Genomic DNA, 20,576 nt, shown 5'->3' with positions numbered 1-20,576 from the left:
CTACGTGAGCTTTATAGTGCAAATACAAATGTTACGTATACGCCCAAGTGTCTCTCGTGGACCGCAGGCTGTTTTGCGTCGCCTTTCATGGCATTTGGAATGCATAAATTTCAAAAGTTATGCCACAGCATGCTCGTAGAGCTATCACCTATACGCTTTGCATATAAAACAGCAAGAAATTAGATTAGTGCAGCAAAGCAATGCTAACAACACACCCCATGGCAGTGATAAATTCAATGTTTATGTAGCTAAAACTTCTTATGTTCCTTAACTAGCAACAGAATTTAATTATATTACTACTAATTGATGGAGCAGGCATAAGCATGGGCATGAAATGTCTGTAATGTAATTGCATAGGCAGCGCATATTCACCTTTGAAAGCAATAAGTGATCGCACTTAAAGGTTATTAAGGTGCCCTTCATGAAAGTTTAAGTGCATATACTTACATTTAATTATGTGCTTTTGTAGTTAAGTGTAGTATATATAAAATATATTATATATTATATGTTGTAATCAAGACATTTTATGGTGGCTTGGCTTAGCAATAAATTAGTTTTCATACGAACGAGAGGCCAGCTATTTTTATTATTAATATGGTGTTGGTTATATATAAGTATTCATGAGGTTGAGCGTTATTTGGGTCATATAGAGAGTCCTCCAGTGGGGTATTTTCGAAAATTTTCAAGAGGAGAAAAGCAAACACTGAAGCCTCTAGAGAAGTTTTGAAGCCGAATTCGAGTCACTTATTCAATTTTTTCAGCACTTGTCATATGTAAAACTTCGTGTAGGTTAAAAAATTTGGTAAAAATTTATTTCTTACAATATTTTCCAATTTGACGACCGGAATTTCATATATACCCGAACAATACCCTGATTTTTTGAGATATCCTTTTGAAATTTTTCATATGTCCTTTTCTCTTAAAAGAGCAGCTGAGGTGTTGGAAGTACCTATATCAGATCACGTTAGCATATATGTAGCTGTCATACAAATTGATCGATGAAAATAAATTTGTTATATGGAAAACTTTTCCATTTTACAGGTTATCGCCAAGAAATTTGGCATAAATTATTGTCTCCAAAAGGGGGCAAACCGGCAAGGATATTATTCAGATCAGAGCACTATATGTTATATGCCACACAAATTGGGTAAATAAATTCAAGTCCTTATATTGAAAACATTTTTATTTTACAAGATATCTTCACTAAATTTGGCATGTTGTCCAAGACGACATTTTAACCTCCCCCATTTTAACGGACCACCATAGCATACAGTTGCCATACAAACAGAATGGTAAAAATCAAAAAATAAAAAAAGATCTCTTTATACTATTTATGCTATAAGAAGTACACTTGTGAAGGGCATCATCGTTTTAGTGCTCCCCGAAGATTTCATTGTAATGAGACTTAAATCTCTTACCTGACCAAACATTTATTACTTGAAGCTGTAAAGACATTCTTTCTTCTCTTATATACAATATGTCTCAGCATTTTTCATCAAAATAACTGTGTATCTAAATGACATTATGTCTATCCAAGCTTATCTTATACAATTCCATTTGACTATGTTTTGCTTTACCTTCATACCTCTACTCCCAACTAACCTGTATGGAAATAGTCCCAGTTCATATAAATTATTCATGCTGAGCGCTATTTGCCAATTTAATTTCTCAGACCAGAAAGTTAATCGTACACGTACACGATACATACATATATTGTACTTGTATATATGTATGTATGTGAAAGAAATATATACCTCAGAATAAATGTATATTCCACAAGGTGCTCATATCTGCCCGATTTTCAGCTGACGCAGCATACTTTTGGGGGTTAATATATTGCGCTTATAGACTAATAGAGTTGCATGGCAATAGACAGGTGAATACTCTCACATATATATAGCTATATATTATAACAACTTACAATGAGTACATGTGTATAAATATATTTATAAGTATATATATACACCGCCTCGTAGTCCATAGTGGTCTTTGGCCACATTGATAGCATCAGCAACCTCCAGCAACAATCAAGCGCTGTAAAGATAATATATACAGAGTAACACCAATACACAATAGCATAATAGACTACATCGAGTAGTAAGTGAGACTGCAGGTATATAAATTCAGCGTCACAAAGCGCTTGGCGGCAGGCGGTCATACGAAGGTGGCAGTTCATTATACTCGAACAATGGGTTGGAAATTTTTTTCAATAAAAATTTTGAATTTTTTGTAAACAAATTTGAAACCGCACACATTCTTACAACGAGCATACATATACATATGTGTGTGATTGTGGCACAACCGACCTACTTAACGTGCAATTTAGAAGCGCCACACATTGCCACAGTGACATTTTCTTTGCACAAAAGCCTTAAAATCCAGACATGACCTCACACAATACCAACAACAAAGTTCGTGCTCATAAAAATCCACTTATTTTCTTACGTATGGTATATGTATATATAAGTGTGTGTTGCTAGCCTTTTGTTCGCCCGTATATTTATGTACACGAAAATTGCAGTGGTCTCACTGGCCATAAAGCGCCGTTAATGCCACACAAGTGACCACCTTTAAACAAACAGCAACAACAACGCTAAGCATACATAGCTAAACAGCGATATCAATATGCTTGTTGGGACCAGACTACAAAGTCTCATACATGACTTGTTGTTAGCGGCGCAGCTTTGGACACCCTTTATTGCTGCTTGCATGAAAATTCAATGGGCGTAAAGCAAAAGTGCTGCCATAAAATGCTAAATTATGGCAACACTTAAAATTGTGTCGGTTATGTGAGTGTGTGAGCGCGTGATTGCTAACGTGTACTGGGTATGCATGTATATATGTACGTGGGTGTGTATTTGTATGTATTTTACTGTGTTCAGGTGTCGAAGCTGAAGCGAGTTTCACCCGTGTTTTGTGTATTTATTTGCAATTTGGTGCATATTGCTGACATAATTTCAACGTTGTATTGGTAAAGCTGACTCAGTGTTTATGGCTTTTGCCTGATTTATGTGGGAATTTGGGTTGAATTGAGGTGTTTTCTAAATTTTTGTTAATTTTTTTTGTTTTTTTTTGCAGAATACTGAAGTGTTATAAAATTTTGGGATTTGAAATGGCATTTTGTTTTTGTGTTTTGATATTCTATGAAATATGTTACTTTGTTAGTATAATTTAAATTATATATAAATTTGTGAAGTTGTATTTTAAAATTTTTTCTCAAAAATTTATTTTCTTTTTATAATTAAAAAATTAAAAAAAATCCGGAAAATTAAAAAACTATATTATCCAATTTTTTCCATTTCTTTTGAGAAAAAACAATTTTTTGTAAACCTCTTTGAAAAGACAACTAAAAAAATGTTTCAATTTTAGTTCCAATTTTTTCCAATCCAATTCTTCTGTATTTTCCAATGTTAAGGATGTTTTTTTTATTTTTATTTTATTTTATTAAAGCTTACATAATAAACAAATTATTAAATAAAAGGATATTTATTTGCATATTTTTTTCCTATTTCTTGTTTTTTTGTCTTCTTTGCGTTTTTCCCACCATAAATTAACAGGCACATGCCTTGTCCCATATCCATTTGCACATGAATCCATTTTGACATGCTGGCAGTCTCGTGGGCAATTAAAATCAGATTTTCCGAAAGATTTATAGTTTTGCGAGGCGTTGACAGAGCCAAACAATTTAAGTTATTTATTTACCAATAACGATTTGCACGTTGACTCCAGGGAGATTATTGACCACTTAATTTAAGCAAAAACTTTAATAATCAAAGAGATGAGGAGACATGTATTTCTTGACTATTGTGATGAATAGTGAACATGAAAAATGAAAATTACAATGTAATGCTCTGAAAGCTACTGCACAATTTTAGCAGAAGTTAAATGAAGAAGCATTCAAGAATTTCAGACAATTTTCGAAAATAAAGAACGAAGATGTTGTGTTTGAATTTTAGAAAATAAAAAAATCGTGTTAAAGAAGTTCTTACAAAATGTTTTGAAAAAGGCTTTTATAAAAAAATTTCGAAAATGTTATGTACTCCGCAAGAATTTTCGAAAAAAAGTTGTAAATTTTGTAGTAAAAAATTTCGTGTAGTTTTGAAATTTAAAATCTAATTTAAAAAATTTTAAATTTTTCTACAGAAAATTTGCCATGAATAGTTCAAAATATAAATTACAAGAAAATTTTGAAAATATCTCATGTTTGTCAAAAGCTTATTTAAATTATAATTTTCGAAAATTAAAAATTTTTTGAAATATAGGAAGTTACAATTTTTAAATTTTAGATGATTCTCTCATAATTTAATTAATATATAAAATTTTGAAAATTTTTCATATTTTTCATAAATAATTAAAATTAAATTTTAAATGTTTTTTTTATTTTAAATTTTTAGTAACATTAATTTGAAATAAAAATTTTAAAATGTCATAGAATCTTCAGAAACTTATTAAACTAAAATTAAATAATTTTAAAGTTCATAAATATCATAAAGTTTTCGAAAATGAAAAATATGCTCAAAATAAATTTCATTAAAATAAATTAATATAATGTAAAAATATTAAATTTTCGAAATTTCATATGATCTTCAAAACCAATTGAAATATATTTAAGTAAATATAAAAATATTTTAAAATTACTGATGGTTTTTGAAAAAAACAAATATTCAAAACACTTTCGAAAAAAAAATTAATTTTATAGGTTCTTCAATAATATAACCATATAAATTTAAGTTTTAATACAAAGTATCCCTTGAAGAGCTTTGAAGAAGAAATTAAAAAAAAAAAAAGAATCGAAATGCAAAATTATAAAATTTTCAAAGATATTTCTAAAAATTTAAAAAATTTTCATTTGAAGCTGTTAAAAATTTAAGCTTTAATTTTTTTAACCCATTCTCGACATGTTTTATCACTCAAATGTATATTCCGGGTTTTGCATGAATAAACTTCGTTCTCTCTTACTTTGAATTTCCCACGCGGCCGATTAGAATGCTATATTTCCATACATATATTCAAATACATGGAAATAATATGAAATAAAAATGTTCCCACGTTGAACTAATTTTCTTGTGTTCAATTACGTATGTATGTATATGTGCAGCTGTCCTTGCGCCTATGTCGGAATGCAGATACTAAGCAACATTTATGTGCCTTGGACTCTAATTTATGCCAATATAGGTACTATCGAAAGCATAGTTACATAACTGGCCACATTTTATTGGAGACACGTGCAGGATATTGGCTGCAACATATGGCGCACTGACTGCCACAAGGCAAGCAGAGTAAAAAATATATGTTTGGTGCAGGAGAAGAAGAATTAGAAGTGAAGGTATGCGCGTCATGTACCATATGCAGCTGTGAATTTTATTTCTATGCACATGTGTGAGTATTATAGTATGTATGTTTATGAGTTTTGGCATACATTTATGTGCATGTGACTGTGGGTTAGTAAGCTCATGGATATTTACGCTGACAAGCAGCTATAAATCTTCGGTAAGCCAAAAGAAACATGCACACGCACTCACATACTAGCACTCACATCTATTCTATAAGCACACTTACATACATACATACATGTCTGTGGGTTAGCACAAGTAAAGTTATATGCTAGTTGCATGAAAGTGTCACTTGCTCCGTTTTATTTATTACTAATGATATTATAAACACACACCCACGCAGATATACATAATACGAAAAGCGCCGTTAGCTCACCTGTTGCCAACCAGCAACTTTTCCTTTAGCGCTGACACGTGCCACATATGCCACAAGCACATATAAACAAGAATATATGTGACATTTAATTGGCTCTGTCATATTTAGGCAACTCAAAGGCACATCAAATGACATTAGAAACTACCTAACATTACAACAACAACAAATGTCGAGCAGAAAACTTCATTGATTCGTGTAGTCAGTTCGCTTGTGGGTTGGAGTACAGCAACTCAAATTGGCGCATGAATGCGGAAATAAGTTCGCGACATAACGGTACACGGAGTGGAGCGTGTGGTGTGTGCGTCTAATATGGAATTTTTTTCCGCTTTGCAACAAAAAATTGCGACTTGCACGCGACACAACGTCACCAAAATGTATACCATTTGTGCAGCAGTGTCTAAAGAGCACGCGCCTGCTTGTGTGCTATAGTCAAATAACGGTATTTTTGCCTCTTTTTTGTAATTATAAAATCATATGACTAAATATTGGCGTCGGCAGTGCAATTTCACGACAAGCAATGAAGGTCAGAGTTGCTTGTTGTGGCGTTTGTGGTTGCTGGCAGTCATAAAAGCGCATTGCCTGCTTTTAGGCGCAAACCTTTTAATGTTTGCTTTCGGTTTGGTTTCGGTTACAGGTTTGTGTGTGTGTACGTTGGTTTGCGGTTAAGTGTAGGCGTAATTTGAAAAAATCCACAAATGTTGAAAGTTTCCGTTTCATTTTTAGATTTTTAGTACTTGTAGGGCTTCGTTTTTTTTTGGGGGATTTTACAAAGCTAATTTTTGGCTGGCGGCTTTCATTTGCAAGTCACAATTTTAATTGCAGTTTCGCATGCATCGACAATACGCCCAGCAATTAAATTTGACATTTTATATAATAACGGTTCTTACACACATACATGTACATACATACATACATGAAAAATTTGTGAGAGTATAATTGGTGGTGTGGCTTTTAATGACGAAAGCAAGCGGAAGTCATTCGGTTGGTTGTATAAATTACAGTTACAGCATGTATTCAGTGATTCGGGCTAATTGCGATTTAAATTAGACATGCTGCGAAAGGGTTCGGTTATGAACATAAAATATTTTTTTTTTTCGAGTAGAAAAGAAAATCTGAAATTTCCAATTGAAGCTTTAAGGGACGAAATTAAGACCTCTAGATTAAAAAAACCTTTTAAATGCCTATAATTGCTTGAGACAAAATTAGATTTAACGCTCAGAAATAACATCTCGACATTAATAATGTCTCAGAAAGAGCCGCTATTCGGGGTGCAATATTTTATTTTGAGCCAAAAAGATTTATAGGTATTGAAATTCTTAAAAAAAAAATTTGTCCGTTAGTCCGGGTCAAATCTGATCACATGTTATATATAAATTTGTTCCCAACCATCATCCAAAGCCTAACCAATCAGTTAAAACTAATGCAAAATCTTTAAAATCTCCACAAACCGGGACTCGATGATTATTTTAGATTTTGTGATTTTTTGACATTCAGAAAAGCTAAATTCGTCAAAATATACTAACTATCGATCCGCAACTTTTTTACATGTTTTAATTAAATCTGTTCAGAATTATAGAAATAAAAGCGAAATGAAAGAAATTAAACAACTTTTTAGTTAAACCCGTCAAGAATTTCTAGCATTTGAGAGCTTTTTAGCATATTCTTCTAAATGCTTTATTGAATCCTACCAATAAATCCATTATTTTTTTGAACAATAAACTCAACAAACCCCCAAACAAATACAATAAAATTAAGAGCCAATTGTTTTCCAACTTTCAACATGCAACATGCAACATGCACCAATTAAGTGCCTGCGAGCTCACAAACGCAGCGGCTGTGAAGCGAGCAGCAACTGCACTACCACGGTCATGGCCAAAACTATGTACCACCGCGCGCAACCACATCCATCAAGAGCGACGTCATTTCGTTGACTTATTTGCTTGTCGCGATTGAATTGTTGATAAGTGGAAGCCCGCAAATTGTTGAGTGGCAGTAAATATTGAAAACAAAAACGCCAAGAGTCACTAGCACACAAATGAAAAAAGTCAGTGCTCGAACTATTCGTACTGCTTCATGCCGGCTATGCGACTTACTTCCATACACGCAAAATGTGCGCTTTACATTCTTTCGTGCGATTGCGAGTGACGCTGATTTGGCAGCATACTCGGTACGGTACAAGGCACAGCGCAACCACCAACTGACAAGTTGCGAACTTTAAAATTTTCATGTAAACACCGTAGCCGTAGTAGTGGCTGAAGTCAGTTAATCAACGGGAGCAGGTGGTGAACCGCAAAGTTAGTGAGGCAACAAAACGCAATACAATTTTGAACATTTAGGAAAAAGGAAGTTTCAGAGTAATCCTATAAGACTGAAGAAAACTCAAACTAGTCGCAAAACGGGCACGAAAGACATGCTTAATCGAAAGCGGATCTCTAAGCTGCTTCAAATTAGTGAAACTCATTTTATGCACAAACTGAACATATCTACACATAACAGCTTATATTCAGCAATATCTGCTTAAAATTGTTTGTAAAACTTAAACTATGTACTATATGTAACTACTTTGGGACTAGTCCAAAAATCAACATATTTGTTGATGGGTTGTTATCTATACACTTAACTTTAAATTCTGCACTGTCTGCATAAAGTTGTTTGCAAAACCGTTACTACGCCGTATGGAACTAGTTTCGGACCAAACCAATACTAAAAATATTTTTCTGTTTGTGAAAAAAAATTTAAATTAGACACTATCTGTTTAAATTGCTTACACAACCGGACTAACTCGTTTGGGACCAGTCCAAAACTTTAAATATTTGGCCACTGGGTATTTATTGACACACGCAAGTGAGTGCATTGCGTCATTTGTTTACAACAATACGATTGTTGTAGAAGCGCGCAAATGTGCCACCAAAAATCCACCAAAATCGGGAAACAAATGGAAGTCAGACAGGCAGTTGGCGGTTCGATTGAAAGTGAGCAGTAAAAGTTGGAAATTCGCTTTTGACATTTGAATTAGTTCAAGGTAGTTGCGGAAGGTATGACGAGCAGGAGCAAAAGTGATGTGAGGAGTCAAAAAGCAAGTGCTGATGCAGTTTCTTCACTCTGTCAGCAAACGTATGAATTTATACAGTGCTACAGGGATATAAAGATTTTGATTGTGTTAGGGGCTTACTAAATTTTGGCGTGCATATAAGGTTGCACAGTACGATATGAAGATTATGCCGTATGAGTTAAAAAAATTGTTTCGGGAAGTTCACAAAATGCCTTAGCTGACTCTCAGCAGTTTTTAAGTTGCCAATTCACTTCTCCTATTGTCTCCATAAAGTGATTTGGTTTAAGAAAGCAATTTTTTCATCATAAGTCGGCTCTCATTTTCACCCCATCGTCGTATTAATAGTACATAAATACATTTTTTTTTTGTATATTTCTCGCATGCGACATTGTCAGACCATTAAATTAATAGAACACCCAATATAGTTCGATTATAAAGGCATATACGAACATGAGTATATATAGCTTATTCCAGCTTATAAAACAAGCTAAAGATAGAAACAAAGATGTAGCAGACTAATAGACGCACTTAAAAGCACACACGCTTGTACATACGCATGTATATATGCATCAATACTTGATATACATATGTATATGCATGTGTGTTGTTGCCGCGAATAATATTTTCATGTATTATTAATGTGCGTAACAATTGTCTCAAAGCACGCAATTCACATTCCGACTATAACGCTAAAACCCGGCATGAGGAAAAGAAAAGAAAAAATATCAATAAAAAATTGCATGCCATAAAAAAATTATAAGAGAGAGACAAATTTATGAAACAGCAATTTCCGCACAGCATGAAGCATTTATTTTCGAAAAGTATTGTCGCATATGCATATACAAATATACACATGTAGAAAAATATATATTTGTATATGTATATATAATAAATGTGTGAAAGTAAAAAGACAAGTGCAGAAAAGCAAAGGACCTCAGTGGTTGGTAACAAATTTGATTAAAGGTGCTTACACACTTTCGACAATTATGTATAAGGGCATAAGTATGTACACACATATTCTCTTACATAAAAAACTTATATTGTGACATGTGCATATATGCATGCATATATATGAAACCAAAAAGTTTTCTCAGCCAAAATTACGTCAATGAAAGGCCTTCCAAGACATATCAGCTCACACTTCAACTAAACGCTTAACTTCTTGAGAGGAAAATAAATGCTAAGGCTTGTGAAAAATCACCGTTATTATAAGTATATAGTTATAGTATACATTAGTGCGGAGTTATGGATGCCTTCGCAGCGACTACACACAACAAAAGTTGGCACATGAACGAAATTGGAAATTTATTAGCCTTGATGTGCACTTGACATGTACTTTTTGATGAAGAAATGTTGCCAACGAATTGCGTGAACTTCCAAACTACAGTAACTTACAAACTTACAAAACAAACAAAAACAATGACTTAACTAATACCACTAATTATATGAAAATTTGGTTAATTTTTGCATATTTTTTCTTTGGGACAGAGGTGGCCAAGCTTTTCACTAATGAAGTAATTTAAATGCATAGACGCATATGCCGTTTTGTTAATGGACGAAATAAATTATGGATTATTTGTTTCTAGACGACGAAAATTAACTGCAAATTTGTTGTGGCAAGAACGGAAATAACACTTTTGCTGCGGTAACTATTAAATGAGGTAAGTGTGTCACAGTAATGCTAATTAGATGTTATTATTATTGTTTAATATTATACGCATAAAATTTTTTAAGCAAAATAAAATTGTAGCTCTTATTTCATATTCTCGAAATTTCGGTATAAATTTTCGATATTGCGATATAATTTTTATTATTTAACAATACTGAAGTAATGATTTTAAAGAAAGGTAAAGCTTTAACTTTCAGAATCTCGACATTTCGGGATTGTTAACTTTTGAAGTACAAATATATTTAGTATCTAAGCAGAACACTACGCTTTACGATTGGACTGTTTAGAGTAAAAATAGTTTCCCTTCAGAAACATTTTGATAATAATTACTAATAAATAGTTCTAAAATGTGTTCATTATTAAGAAGCTGATATTGTTTTAAAGTGTAGACAGATAAATGTGTTAATTTGAAATGAAATATTTTATAAAAATTTACCTACTAAAAACATAAAAAAATTTTAGGATTCCGAATTATTCACTTGCTATTCCCAAAAATGTTCTAAAATTAAAATTTCATATCTTCCTATATCTATATGTTTTATTAAAATTTGAAAATTTTCGTGATGCCGATTTATTCTCTTGCTAATCCCCATTTTTTTATTAAAACTTGATTTCTACGCAAATAAAATATTTTACAAGAAAGAAATATATATTTCGGGATCCCGAATTATTCCCTTGCTAATCCCGAAATTTTTTTTAAATTAAATTTACCTATCTTCGCAAATAAATTGTAATAACTGTACAAGAACACAAATATTTTATGAAATTTCTTATTAAAAGAATTAAACGTTTCGGGTTCCCGAATCTTTCATTTGCTAATCCCGAAATTATTCAAAATATTACAACATATTTATCACCAAAAAAAAGTATTTCACTCACCTCAACAACTCGAATGTAATGCACAAATGCTTGCGGAAATATGTGTAATCCAACATGTGTATAACATTATGAGATCCATCGGCATCCTTTTCGCGCAATTCATCTAAAATATTCAATTCTACCACAGCCTGATTGAGGAAACGCCTCTTATTACGTATAATCTTAATGGCCACATATGTATTAGTTTTGTGATCCATGGCGCGTATTACTTGACCAAAACTACCCTTACCGATCACTTCGAGTATTTCATAGCGGAAGGCAATGTGATCGTGTATGATCTGTGCGAACGAGAAAAACAAATTTCACAAGATATAAATGAGTTTTTGTATTCCTAATACTCACAATTTTATAATTTCCATTGTCATCATCGAAGCCCAAATTGGCTGTACCATTCGTTGCAGATTTATTGTAATTTTTAGTGGCATTATGTCCGAAATACCAAACCTCTTTATACACCTTCAGTTCCTCTTGTTCCACATCAGTCAAATATTTGCGGTAATTCATGAGGAGATCTGAAGGTTTGATAAAGAAATATTAATACTATAGACTTTAAGAGATATAAATATTTGTATACAATTTATTTAGAACTTAATTGATAGTAAAGATTATTATTTCATAAACTAGAAAATTACATATTTAATCTGCCAATGATTCATCATAAAATCGCGGAATTAAAAGTGAATGTCATAAAAAGCCATGCATATAATTAACCTGCAAATGATTATTCACAAAATTGCGAAATTAATTCTGCCTAAAGATTATTATTTAATAGAAAAATGAAATAATTAATCTGCAAGCTATTAATCACAAATTACAGATTTAATAGTGACTAAGGAATATAATAATAATCTGCATATGATTAATCATAAAATTATGGAATTAACTGTAACTAAAGTTCATTTTTTGAAAATCTTAATTATTTTTGGGCATTACGAAACTGCAAATCATTAATCATAACTAAAATTCAGTAGTTAATAATTAATAGTAAAATTTCAAAAATATTTGTGACTAAAGATTATTATTTGCAAGTCATAATAATTTTTTCGATAACAAAATTACAAATGTTTAATCATAAGTTAAAATTAAGACTTAATGATTAATAAAAAATCGAGACTTGATCTAATTAATCAGAACTAAAATCACGCGGTCCTAATAAAATAATTTTATTTTCCATTAAAATTGCATTAACACAAACGACTCATATACATGGTATAAGGTGTAACACAACAAATGAACTAAAAATTAAAATAAATTTAGCATTAATTAAAAATGCACGCTTTGCAGTTTACACTTTGCACGCACACACATTAACATATTTGCATATGCGTTGTATTGCATTCATTTGAAATATCTGTTCACGCATTCTGTGAATGCTTTCAGCTCAACTTCAATGCGTGCAAGCGCCCTTTGTATTGCATTCCTTCTTCCTCTTTGATTTGTGTGCTGCTGTCCTTCAAAGTCGCACTCAAACAAACATACACACATACAATTTTCAAACATCAGCTCACAACATGCCAGCAGGTTAGCACCCCACCTTCTCCCGCTCTGCGCGTTTTTAAATGCGGTACGGCGAGTAAAAAATAATAAAAACACAAATTTTCAATTAATTAATTGTACACGTTAATCCATTTGTACACGGTTGAGTATGAATAACACAAATCCATGTACAGCCGTGTGCCCTGTGTGTCAATGGGGAATTCACTCACATAATATTCCATATTAGAGAGTAGAAAGTTGAACTTAGTTGGGTACAAAGATATGAAAAAACCCGTTATATAATACATACATACTCTCGGCGGCTGCCACTCAATTGTCGTGCTTGTGTCGGGCAATCAAAACATTTTGAAAAGTGGTTTAATTAATATTTTATGTTTTATTTATTTTAAGCAACAGCAAAATACCATGTGCCTGCTGGCTGACCTTGAGCAAATTTTCAATACAAATATATATAGGCACAATTTTAAATTTTTAACTTTATTGTAGGAAAACAGTTTTTCTCTAAATTTATGGAAGACCAAATGCAACTATTGTTTTTGGAGAGGTTTATCGAGATTTTAGGCTCATTAGGCGATTTTTTACTCATGTATAATCTGAGTATTAATTAAAGGTCACATTTTCTGGAACTGCCACTAAAAAGTAAACCATATGTTTTGTATATGTATATATGGATTTGTTCGACAAATGTTAGATGCTTAAAATTTTTATTTGAAAAAAAAATGCATTGTTATAGAGGTCTTTAGAACAGTCGAAATTATATAGCTTCAATACTTTTGGTTCCTATTTGACAGCCGCCAAGACAAGTTAATTGATTTCAAAAGCTCTTTCAAAAATTACTTCATTTCCAAAGTGAAGCTCCATCAAACTTCAAAGTTCATTTAATTTTCTCCTTGAGTTATATTATATTCTCCGACCCTTGAGGGAAATTAAATAGGACTGAACTTTTGAAAAGCATAGTTTTAGATGTTAAACCAATAAAATTAGAATAAGGAAACAATTTTCCACTTTCTCTATGAAAGCCCAGCTTTATCGCAGATCCGGCACAGAACCATATCGAACATTAGTAGCTTCATCTAAACAACAAAATGGTTTGAACGAGAGGTTGAAACGTGATAGCAATAATAAAATAGTGCATAGAAATGGCACAGCTAGTGTTAATTGAACCCGAAATATGGAAGGGCTGCACTCCTACCTAACCTCCCATATTATTCTATTCAATAGAGGCCTTAAAACCTTAGATTAGAAACTGTTGAGTTGAAATATAAACAATAAAAGGCTTACTTTTTATATAACTTCTTTTAGAGATAACTTACTCATTCTTGTAAAACTCTAAGCTTTGGGAAGTCGAGTTTCGACTAGAAGCTTTACACTTTCCTTCTTGATAGGTCTTATGACAGTGAAATAAATTGGAGCTGTTTCATAATGTTAACTTTAATTGAACCTTAAACTCGAGTTTAAAGATTTAAGTTTATAAAACTCGCTGAAGGTTCTCATTTCCCAATATTATAGTTTATAAAAACCCAGCAGAGATTCTTATTTGAGTGTTTAAAAAACACTGAGTTTCAAGTTTTGAAACATAAACTCGAATTTATGAATTTACCTTTATAAAAAATACCTTTGAGCATTTAAGAAACACTGAATTTCACATTTTTAAATTAAAAACTCTGAGTTTCACATTTTTTAACCATAAACCCGAGTTAAAGAATTTTCGTTTATAAAATTCGCTAAAGGTTTTATTTGAGTGTTTAAACAAATTGGAGCTGCAAATTTGTGAACCATAAGCTCGGGTTATGTGTTTACCTTTCTAAAAATTAACTTTTAGTATTTTAAAAACGCTAAGATTAACCTTTTCAACCTTAAATTCGAGTTTAAGGATTTGTGTTTATTAAAACTCACTAAGAGTTCTCAGTCTTCAAGAAACTCTGATTTGTATATTATGCAACCATAAACTCGAGTTCAAGACTGTACTTTTATAACAAATTGCAAAATGGTCTTACTTAATTGTTTAGGAAACTCTGAGTTCCACATTCCTGTACCATAAACTCGAGTTTAGCGATTTACGTTTAACATTTGAGTGTTTGAACAACTGTCTATTTAGCTATTTTTAGATAAATCTTGAGGATTTCATCACATTCTTTCTCACAGGGTGGTCGGAAGAAATATATATGGACTCACGACCAAGCTCTGTAGTCATTTAATTTATTTTCACTTGCGCTTTTCACGCTTACATTTGCGCTTCGAAACGCTTTTATTTATTTCGCAGGCTTTTTGCACTTTGCTTTCAATTTCCATTTCTCTAGCCGCAGTTGCATCCTTGACCTTAATATAAATTATTTAAAATTTAATTAGCAACAACGACGTGAAGCAGTCTAAGAGTCAATGCTTGTGGACACCAACAAACATACATACATAAATATACATAGAGACGCATACAAACATACAAAGCGTATATTGTGAGGGGTCCGAGGCTTTGGCGAATGACAGTGATGCGTAAACTTCAGCAAACTAGCAAAAAAATTAAAGCGCTGAAAGGTTTTTACAAACTTACACGCACACACACAGAAACAAGGGGTCAGACGATTTCGACATTAACGACGAGAGCAAACGTTAAGCGCTGTCAACGGAGCGCCCACTGTGTGGGGGTGTAGATATTGAAATTGCGAAGCAAATAAGCGTTAAGGGTATATAGACTCAGCGCCCAACGCAAATACGGTTAGCTGAACTTGAATAAATACCGTTAATATAAAGCAAATACAACCAACAGGCGCAGTTGAAGGACAAACTGTGGCACAGAAAGCTGATACACACACAGGCACACATACATACAAAGACCACACTCTCGAAGCTAAATTTAAGTTTGTTGTTTTAGTTGTTATTTTCTTGCTTTTGTGTTTCACCCACCTGACGGCGACATCGGTGTATTGCATTTGATATTGTCGCTGCTGCCGCTGCCGCTGCTGCTGTTCGACTTGGTCGATGAGCCGCGCTCACCGCCGCTGGTCGTGCTGTTGCCGTGCGAGGAGATCGTTGTCGATGATACTGGCGAGCCGATGTTGTTGTTGTGATTACTTAAATTATTGTGACCGTTACTGTTGTTGTTGTTACCGCTGCTGTGATGGCTAGGCGCATCAGTTGTCTGCAGCTGTTGTTGTTTTTGTTGCGCTTTGTTATTGGTATTAGTGCTGCTGTTGTTACTCTTATTGTTGCTGCTGTTATTATTGTTGTTGTTGCCTGTAGTCGGGCTGCGCTGATGATGTCCATTGTGATGGTTATGGCTGTGACTGTTGTTCAAATGGTTGTTGTGCACGTCGAGGCAACGACTGGAGCGCGATGAGCCGCGCGTTGTGCCATTGCCACCCACTGTTATGCCACCAACGCCCCCGTTACACACATTGGGCGGATCGAGGCGTGAATTCGAGATACGATTGTCGCGATCGACAACAGCGCTGACGTGCCGTAATTTATCGTTGTCTATTTGAATCTGTAAATGCGGAAAGAAAGAGAGAAATATGAAACATGTGAGAAAAATTAAGAGTAGCAGATTTTTTGTAGCCTACTTTTAGGCGTTAGGTAACTAATTAATTCAAAGGTATTGTTGATATTACGGCATTTGTTTACATATTACGTACCTAAAAAAAATTACCATCATAAATTGTGTGAACAGGGTTGAATGAACAGGGTTACCACATAGTTTTTAAGACAGCTTAGGTGTAATTTGTGATACAAATTAATTAACTCGCATAAATCGTATTTTAATTTTGAATGGAGAGGGTTGCCACTTAGATTKTTTTTTTTTTTTTTGGTTTCTTATTCTGATTCATGTTTTTTTCGCAATAAACCAAAAAAAAACAACATATGATTGAAAAATCAATAGGTTCAGAAAATTTAGGGTTACCACTATTTTATAAAACTTTATTAATTTACTTTTTTATTATTAATTAACTATGTTACATATTGAAATTGCTTTAGTAATGTTGCCACATCATTAGTAAATTACAAAATTAACTTACAGCTTTGCCAACTTTCTAATGTGAAAAAAGCGTAAGTTATGAATTAACGAATTTCTATTATGAAAACAATAATAATTAAATAACATTATATATTTTTGAGAAAAAGTCATTAAATATTTTAGACTTGCCACTTTTTATATTGAAGCAAATTATTTTTTTAATTGAAATAAGTGAAAATCGTGGTCGCATTGTTGCAAGATAGAAAAATTGCAACAAATGATTCATAGTGTTGCCACCTTTATCTTGTGAAATATTTGTTAAATGAATTATCGTTACTAAAAAAATTTCAAATTTAAATTGAAAATATTATATTAAGGTGAAATTTTACATTGACATAATTTTAATATAGTTAAAAAAAAAAAAAATAATTAAAAATGTGTCTGCGCATTGATGACACACAATTTTATTACAATAAATAATGTGAAGTGCCGCCAACTTTTAGTGGCGAAAAATTCCTTAAACTATTTTGTAATAATAATAAAGCTGGTTTTGAAAAATTATTATATTAGTATTTTAGGGTTGCCACTTCTTCAAGTTAACAAAATTTCTATTTGTACTATTAAGCACAAAGATAATTGAAAAAAGATATGTACATCGTTGCCAAATATTTTTTTAAATAAATAATTTGTAGCGTTTCCACCTTTCCATTGTGAAAATTACTTAGCTTAAGTAATTACTATAAAATAAAAAAATCTGTTATGAAAATTTTCTTTAATATTAAAAGAAATTTTGTAAAGGTGTTGTTGATCATTATAGAGTTGCCAATTTTTAAGTTGAGAAAAAAATTATTTTACTCTTGCATTAAAATAATTATTGAAGAATTGTTTTCGCAATGTTACTACAATATTTTATAGCAATAAATAATTTTTAGAGTTGCCACCTTTTTATTATAAAGATTTATCAAACTATCAAGAAGTATTAAAATTTTTTGAAAAAGTTGGTTGCCATTTAATTTTGTTGTAAAAAATAATATGTAGCGTTGCCACCTTTTTGGAGTGTTACGTATTATCATGTTATTAAAATACATATTTTATTGCTATTGTTTATTTTAGGGTTGTCGCCCTTTTTATGTTTAAATAAATTCATTACGTTAGCACTTAGAAAAATAATTGGAAAAGTGTATTTCGAAACAGCTGTCTTAAATTTTTTTCATCATAACTATTCAATTTTAATAAATCGAATACTACCTCTCCCATTTTCCCTTTTTTTATTTGAAAATTCTTCTCAATTTTTCTCTCCCCAATTTTTGAGTTTCCTTCCAATTTGCTCCTCATTATCGAGTTGCATTATAGTTACATATTCCTACTCACCGGCATTTCGCAACGATCCAACATTTTCCAATATTCTCGCGTTGAGAATTTATTTAGTATCCTTTACGGATGTTAAGTTTTAAGTTCAGTTCAAGGATGTTCCAATAAATTTACCGGACACGCGTACATTTGCGATTTGTATTAACGGAGTGCTGGAAAAAAACGAAAAAAAAAATTTATTTAAATGTGAAATTATTAAAGAAATGTACAAGTTGAAATGAATAGCAGCAAATAAGAATGTATGAGCTAATCTAAAATTTTAAGAGAGTTAAAGAATATTTGCTTGCAATGTTTATAAAGATATGTTCACGACTTTCTTAGAGAATTTATAAATAAAATATGTACTATACAAGTAGATATGTTACGGATTTTCTTATAACTTTGAAAGCTCACAGAGCTGTGAAAGCTCCAACGTCTTAATAGATTCTGAGAATATATAAGGTAAAAATATTATAGATATATGATCTAAAAATTGTCGACATTTCTCTAAAGCTTTGAAGGCTCATTAAGATCTTAGTGATTTTTTTCAAATTAGATAGGATATTTTCACAAAATGTCAATATTAATTTGTAAATACCGAAAATATATTCCCGAGTAGTTAAAATTCGGAAGCACTAATACTGCTTGTCTTCCTAGGGTCATTAAAAACATAATACGAACGAACAAAACTAAAAAAAAGAGTTAGAGTAAAGCTTGGTAGGCAAGCAAAGCCTTCTATAACTTAAAAATATATTTAAGTAAGTACCACTGACAGTTAATCGTTAAAAGCGACAATAAGACACGCAGAAAACAAAAAAAGTTGAAGCAAACTTGAAGAAGCTTTTGAAATTTTATGATTTTACTCATCCAACTTGGCGTTTTCACTGCAGAAATGTCAAGTTAATAAGAAATCTTTAGTTTATAGCATTCAATATAAGAAGATAAAAAACAGAAATGCTCACAAATAGCACAAACAACAATAAGTGCTGCGCTTATTGTCATTTGACGTGCCATGCTAAAAGCTTTTTTCTGCTTTTCTTGTTGTTTTTGTGTGCATACTTTTATTGTAAATGCATTGTGAGCGCCCCTTTCGACTTCCCGCGGCAAATCAGCAACAACAACAACAACAACTGTCAAAGAAGGTGGCGCAGTCTGCCTGCCAGCTTGACTGACTGGCTGTCTGTGCGCCCTGGTCGTGCTGCGCATGCGCATTAGCGCGCATAAACCGCAACTCGTTGGCTTTTCATTGCTGTTGCCTTCAAAAAAACACACACAAAACGATAAAGAGACGCGGTCGTCATTGTCATAATAATGAAATGTTTTGTATTTAAGTCCGCTTTCGTGTAAGGGTGTGTGTGTGCATTTGTGTAAGACGCATTAAATGCAGCGCGCGGTGGGCAATTGCGCTGCGCTGAGTGGCACATAAAACATCAGCAGCTCATCGAAGCTGACTACCACTTCCACCGACTCGCTGACTGGCTGACTAACTCGTTAAGTTTAATGCGTGTGTTCGATTCGGCGGTAAACGGCTGCAGGTACTCGTGTCGTTAGGCTTTTTATGGCCGATAGCGCGCTTGAATGGTGGCTTCAATGAGTGATTTCGCGTTAAGCGTCACGTAGTCTGCTATTTACAGCTGACAGCTGTTGTGCGTTTTGTTGTTGCAGCAACTGTTGTTGCATATAACCAGCGATTACTGCCTGCTACTTCTTGCGCTTATTATATTTTGTGATATTTTTTTTTTGTTGTGCAATAATTTTTCTTGCCTATGTGCTGCACCCTAATTGCCGGTTGTCTTCAGTCTACTACCACTTACTCATGGATGCACAAATTGGTTTGAAAGGAGATGGCAATTGTCTTTATTATTGAAAGATGTCACTAAATATGAAGAATCTTAAATTTTTAATAAATAAGTGAAGGGTTTCATCGTCGAATAGTCAGCAATTAATACTCTGAAACTCTTCTACGATTAAATTGGCAATCTTTTCAAGCCAGTTTCAATTTGGAGAGAATATTTCTAAATAAACTTTAAAAATCGAAGTTTACTTTTTTGTGTATTACATATGACTGACCAAATAATTTTATTAAAAAATTTAAGATCAACAAAAAAGTCAGTTTTTTTATATCGTTTATTAATGATTTTTAATTTTTATTTTAATCTTTTCGAAATTTAAAAATTTTTCTTTTTATTTTTTAAATTTTTCATAAGTTTTTTTTTAGTTTTGTTGTTTATTACTTTTTCCATTTTAATTCTTCTACATTTTTATTTTAATATTTTTTCTTGTTATAAATAGTAGTGTTATTTGCTAATTCTTAATGTATTTCATTATTTTGATTTGTTACTTGAGTACTTAGATTATTCAAAATAAGTTTTATTTCCTTTCACATCACTACCAATACTTGGAGAATAGACCAAATTGTTGTATTAAAAACATCAATTTATTATTCATTTTTTATACATTTTTTATTAATT

The 20,576-nt window shown here is 32.3% G+C and overlaps 1 protein-coding gene across 1 annotated transcript in view; it reads right to left on the bottom strand.

The window, feature by feature from the left end:
- LOC108967894 (dual specificity tyrosine-phosphorylation-regulated kinase 2) overlaps positions 1 to 20,576 on the bottom strand; it is a 157,821-nt gene that overhangs the window by 19,682 nt on the left and 117,563 nt on the right. Inside the window, exons 4-7 of the mRNA XM_018931556.1 lie at positions 18,127 to 18,278; positions 15,708 to 16,287; positions 11,652 to 11,821; positions 11,310 to 11,587 (exon numbers count right to left, since the gene is read on the bottom strand). Coding sequence (XP_018787101.1) covers positions 11,310 to 11,587; positions 11,652 to 11,821; positions 15,708 to 16,287; positions 18,127 to 18,150 — 1,052 coding nt within the window. The 5' untranslated portion in view covers positions 18,151 to 18,278. The remainder of the gene's footprint in view (positions 1 to 11,309; positions 11,588 to 11,651; positions 11,822 to 15,707; positions 16,288 to 18,126; positions 18,279 to 20,576) is intronic.

The sequence above is a fragment of the Bactrocera latifrons genome, unplaced genomic scaffold (assembly GCF_001853355.1).
Source record: "Bactrocera latifrons isolate USDA-ARS-PBARC rearing strain unplaced genomic scaffold, ASM185335v1 scaffold_2, whole genome shotgun sequence".
In the NCBI taxonomy this organism is placed as follows: Eukaryota; Metazoa; Arthropoda; class Insecta; order Diptera; family Tephritidae; genus Bactrocera; species Bactrocera latifrons.
This window is presented reverse-complemented; position numbering and strand designations above follow the sequence as displayed.